The sequence below is a fragment of the Carassius auratus genome, chromosome 38, assembly GCF_003368295.1.
Source record: "Carassius auratus strain Wakin chromosome 38, ASM336829v1, whole genome shotgun sequence".
Classification (NCBI taxonomy): Eukaryota; Metazoa; Chordata; class Actinopteri; order Cypriniformes; family Cyprinidae; genus Carassius; species Carassius auratus.
The window spans coordinates 11,328,543-11,334,542 of NC_039280.1; the positions used below are offsets into that span (position 1 = coordinate 11,328,543).

Sequence of the window (6,000 nt, forward strand, 5' to 3'; positions counted from 1 at the left end):
ACAGACAGTGTGCCATCCCCTGATGGAAATAGCAACATTGTTTGTTACAGTTATTTATTAGGTTGGCATAAGAAATGTTTATGAACACATTTATTACAAAATCAAAACAAAAGAATGATACGTTTGCCTTCTCCTACGCTGCTGAGGTCGAAGGAAGAAATATGACCAGGGTCTCATGCAATCCTCGAGCAATGCTATTCTCGGTTAAGTCATTTTTTTAAATAAAAAAAAACAAAACACTTTTTTTTTTTTTTACACTTTTACACAGCAATAAGGTTTCAATTTAACAATGGTTTATGGTTTATAGAGACTGATCCGCATTTATTTAACAGTTTTTTTTGTTGTTTTTTTTTTTAACCAAATTTAATTTCCTTCTTTTTCCTCTAATCTGTCCTGTGAGAAAGTTGTAAGAAATGTATTGATCTTTTAATGCTATCGAAAATATGGATAGTTTGTGGGGCTGGGAGATGAGGAACAACATGCAACATGTCAGTGTAAAATTATCAAGCCTACTTATTTGTGTAGGTCTGAGACCAGCAAAAATAGAAAAACAGGAACTTCGGTGGATGGCTTTGTGTGTGATAACATGAAGATAAAGAGTTGGCAGGCAGTTTGTTGAACTTCCCTTATTAAACCCCTGCCAAAGACAAAAACAATGATACACGCGGACAAACACAAGCCTTTAGGCCAACTTTTATTATCCAGTTTATTGTTACAGTGCCTTTAATTGGCAAGCACAGCACTTTAGGTGATCTAAATCTCCCTTGAGACCGTATCAGGGTCCTGGTAAAGGAAATGTCCTGGTTTGATGGCTGGGTCGCTGAGCAGACTCACCTTTGTTTTCTACCATAATTGACTAAAAGAAAACATCTTTACTGAGCTCCTCCACAACATGCTACTTGACATGTTTAGTGAACTTGACTGCTCCAGAAAACAGGAACACAGTCATCGGACAGCATTCCTGCACTGGACCCTGAGGAATTGACTTCCTTTTTTGAAGTTTGTTACTTTTCAGTGTCTGATTTAGACTTTTATTATTTAAGCATCACAACTAGCTAAAACAATTAACCAAAATCAAATACCAACCATGGCAGCAGCTGTGCATGTTCAAGACACTAACTTGCTGAAAGCACATGCTTCCCTCATCTGACAAATCTATTCTTTGTGAAAAGCATGACATACAGTTCAAAGAAAGCATATAAATTTCATGGCAGAGGTCTTTCGAAAATGTACAGTAGGCCTATGCCTCTTGGAATGCCTCCTAGATACTGGATATTGTGTTATAGGTTCTGTAAATACTGCAATATACACTTACTGGCCACTCCATTAATTACACCTTGCCTTGAATTTTTTGCCTTGAGAAATGCATCTTACTTCTTTATGATGTAGATTGAACTAGGTTCTGGAAACATTCCTCTTACCATACCGACATGATAACATTACACAGTCGGCTGCACATCCATGATATGTGAATATCCTATTCCACCACATCCCAAAGGGGCTCTATAGGATTGAGATCTGGTGATGGTGAACTGTGGGACACTGTGGTCATAAAGGAATGGACATGGTTAGTAACAATATACTCCAGTATTCTGTGGCATTTAAACAGTGCTCAGTTGGTACTAATATAATAAGCCTAAAGTGTGCCAAGAAAATATCCCCAGCAACAGTCATGGTGACCTTTAGCCTCTGTTTCCTGTTGTTAGTTTTTTCCAGTCGTTGTTCAACTTTGGTGTGTGTGTGTGTTTGTGTGTGTATGTTTATACAAAACCTGCTGTAAAACACTGCAAATATGTTGCAGTATTTATGTAATACAGTGTGTATGTTTAATTGGAAAAAAAATGTAAAGTGTGTTTTTGGAAATTTTTATTCAGAATAAAAAAGTGGACAAATACTTAAATAAATTATCTTTGTATAAATAATTTCTAAACAAGAACAGAAAAAAAGGCATGTGCAACATCATTATGTACTGTTTAATTTCTATGTTGACTTCAGATAAACACAATTCTTGTGGGCCCATTTCCAGAGGACTGGATATACATCATCTCTACTCAGGCAAGAAGACAAGAACCAGAGCCAGCTGGAGGAGTAGGCTTATGATATGTTACAAAATAAGGCAAATGTATCAAACTGCAAGTAAGGGTGCTTATATATAAATACATGAGAGAGTAAACTTTTGTTGTTGTTTAATATCCATAAAATACATTTTTGTGAAGAAAAAGAGGGCAGAGGGGTAAAGATCCTGCAGGCTTATAGTAATTGCCCTGTCAATATAAGCTGGTTATCAAGAATTTATCAAGAAGTCTTCCCGAACGAACTGGAACATGTTTGGATGGCATTTGGCCAGGAGTTTACAGAGAATGTTTTCCTTTTCATCCCTTGTAACCACAATAGAAATCTACTGAATCTAAAGAATATAACGGCCTGCTGGAAACAATGGACATTTTCTGAACACTGTTAATTAAAAACAGGTTGAGGATCTTGCATCCAAAATGCTTGCAGCCTCATACAGTATAGGGGTTTTGCAACACAAAAAAATGAAAAATACTCTTCTCAAGAAACCTGAAATGGGCTATTTAAGTTAGAGATACCAGATATTGCAACACTGATGTGTGTTCAGAGGTCTGTTTAATACTGTTTTGTGGACAGATTCTGTTAGCACCAGCCGTTAGATTGTACTGGCATGTCATATGTAAATAACAGGAACAGCAATGTGTTTCATAACTCAGATTTAATGAAGCACTTAAAAGTCTTACATAACACAGTAAGCAGTTTATCATTGCAACATATTAGATTCAAATCCAAAAAAGCATAACATCATGCCGTTGAACTGTCAGAACATGTGGAAATACTTCATCTATCTATCTATCAGATCACTGCTCTTATCAGCTTGTGCTAGTGAGTTTCATTGCAAAAATGTATTTTACTTCCTCCCAAAATGATTTCTAAATATGCTGATAAATAGCAGTTTTGGTACACCCTCAGAAAAAAAGGTACAAAAGCTGTCACTGTACCTTTTCAAAAGGTACACCAGAGTGTATGCATCTGAGTAAATGGCAGGGTTTATTTTTTATTTTTTTTCGAAATGGCAAATACTGACATAATAGCTTTTGATATTGCTCTTGTTTATTAGTGAAAGGTCTTATGGACGTAATATCATATCATATCATATCATATTATATTATATTTTATAAAAGCATTTTATAATCAGCCACAGACTGTGGACGAGTCACTGCATGCATCTTTTCCATCTCGATTTTTCAAATTCTTTCTATATGGTATTAACTTGTCAGCACTAGCACAACCACAAATGATTCTGTCTTTATAACATTGGTTGCCTGTCTGTTTTGGAATCGATTTCAAAATGACATTTTTGTTTTTAGATTTTTGAATAATTTGGCTCCTCATCTTTCAAACTTGATGAGTTCTTTTAAACCCATTAGAATTTGAGATCAGAAAATCAAAAATTACTTGTCATGTGCAGAATGAGAAGCAAAGAAAATAGCTGATTAAGCCTTTAAAATAATAATTGATCCAGAACTGTGAAATGGCTGCCTATAATCATTTGTGTGTTTAAATATTGGTAATGTTTTGTTATCTAGATGTTGTTTGTAATACTGTTCTATGTGTAAAGCACTTTGGTCAACTTCAGTCATTTTATTATAATATAATATAATATAATATAATATAATATAATATAATATAATATAATATAATATAATATAATATAATATAATATAATATAATATGAAAGCATAATGTGTGTGTATAAAATGGCATACTTGACTTCATTGAGTTGTCTATTTCCATCGGCTATTGTCTATGATATGCTACTGTGTCTCCTCACAATGATTCACTTAATAGTGGTGTTGATGACATATTTTGAAAAATGAACAAATATACAAATAAAACAACAGTGCGTGGATTTAGGTATATGTAGAAAAGTTTTATTAATGTAGAAAATAGCAATACATGTACATTACCAATGAAAAAGAAAAATGTAATGCAAAGGATTCTGCAGCTTAAAAACAGTTTTCTAGGATTAACTGTTGTTGTTGTTGTTGTTTTTTACTGGACCATTGTTTTGTCAATCCACTCCGTGTAGTGGGAGATGATAGTGTACAGTCCAGGCTTTTTGCTGGAGCCACATTTCTTTCCTCCATTAGAGGTTATTCCCACAGCAATGTCCTTGAATAAGAGAGGACCTCCGGAGTCCCCCTATTAGACAAAAAGACAGCAGAAATGAGAAAGGTCATCTATTAGACATTATCTTTCTTTACATTGGAAAGATGTTTTATGAATCATTGCGGTGAACTTACATCACAGGTGTCCTTTCGTCTGTCTGCAGCACAGAGCATGTTGCTTGTAAACTTTGTTCCATAGTAGTCACCGCGGCCACAGAGCCATTGTTGCATGACTTTGATACTGAGCTCTTGCAGTTTGTCTGGCCGCCCCCCCAGGTTGTTCAAGGAGCCCCACCCAGCCGTTTCCACAACATCAGACTCCTTGGGTCCAGACGAACTTTCACGCTGGAATGTCACTGGATTCACTGCATCGCTCTCAGTGATTGGCTTATCCAGCTGTCAAAAAACAACAGCATATTCTATGATTCTGACAGTCTGCTGATGAAAACTGTTCTCTTTAATATACGCATGCACAGATTTAAGTGATTTTCAGCTACAAGATTAGATCACAGTGTATACCTTGAGCAGGGCAATATCATTGTCATAGTTGCTTATACTGAAATCAGGATGGTTGTAGACTGCAGTGGCTTCATAGGTTTGCTTAGTGTCCTCTGCATCAGACAGTGAGTGAGCACCCAACACAGCTTTAACACCGGATGTCCTCCTGCAACACACAGGACAATTATCATTATGAATAGATAGAAAAATATAATCGTTTTCCTGAAACAAATACCTAAAACAAACCACAACTAATCTACACGCTCAGAAAAAAAAGCGTACAAAAGCTGTTCCTGGGGACTTTTTTTTTTTTTTTTTTTTTTTACAAAGGAACACTTTTGTACCTTATTCGCTAAAGCATGCTAAAGGTACCTCAATGGCACATTTTAAAACCTTTTGAAAAGATATGACCCCAGTGACCAGTTTTGCACCTTTTTTCTGATAATGTAGGTACTGAAATTGTGAAATATTTGCTGCTGAAATCATTGCAACTTTTCAATGCAATGCTGTTGGACAGATCACTAGTGTCGATGTGTTACATACCCGTCCTGAAAGCAGTGTGCTGCACTCATGACCCACTGACTGGAGATCAGAAAGCCACCGCACTCATGTTTTCCATTCCACTGAAGTGAAGCCATGTACGGACGAGAGTGTGCTACAGCCTCCTTTCCTCCTGTGATGCATTCACCTGCACATTACACAATAATGTGTAATAACGTGAGAAAACCCTCTTTAATCAGACAAAATATAACTGTTCAGTGTTTAAATGTAGAAATCCTCAACAGAAATGCATATTATGTAGCACAAATTGATTCAAGAACAGATCATGAATATTACTCACCAGTCTGAGATGCTGCATAAAGCAGCAAAGTGGCAAATATAATTCTATTCATAGTGAACGATCTTTGTCCGTATAATTCTGAGACTAAAGACCAGGGCTGAGCTTTATATAATGCCCAAACGGGAGAAAGAGAAAGAGGGTGTGTGTGGTGGGTGTTGTTCTCTTTGCATTCTTTTCCTACCCCCACACCACAAGATTGAAAACAGGAATATGCCATAAATCTTCTTCTCCTTCTTATCTGTTCCTTTACAACTCTTTATCTGTTTCACTTTTCCTTTCCTCTAAATGTTTCCTTTTCCATAATCGTGTCTTTATTCTAAGCAAAGGCATGAAAATAGATGTTAGAGTGAAAATGAAAGAATAATGAGTTTCACATGTACAGTATTTGGATCACCCACATATGCACTGCTCATATCAATCAGAAGTGAGCGGCACCCACATTTCTCAACATTTCTCAAAAATGATTTTTTTCCCAGA

The 6,000-nt window shown here is 36.1% G+C and overlaps 1 protein-coding gene across 1 annotated transcript; it reads right to left on the bottom strand.

Annotated features, from left to right (window-relative positions):
• Positions 1-3,925: 3,925 nt before the first annotated feature.
• Positions 3,926-5,676, bottom strand: LOC113057061 (complement factor D). Its single transcript, XM_026224090.1, has 5 exons — positions 5,524-5,676; positions 5,226-5,370; positions 4,704-4,848; positions 4,320-4,580; positions 3,926-4,218 (listed from the first exon to the last, which is right to left on the bottom strand). Exons 1-5 carry the CDS (start codon positions 5,573-5,575, stop codon positions 4,069-4,071), a joined length of 753 nt encoding a protein of 250 aa, XP_026079875.1. The 5' UTR covers positions 5,576-5,676; the 3' UTR covers positions 3,926-4,068.
• Between the last annotated feature and the right edge of the window lie 324 nt (positions 5,677-6,000).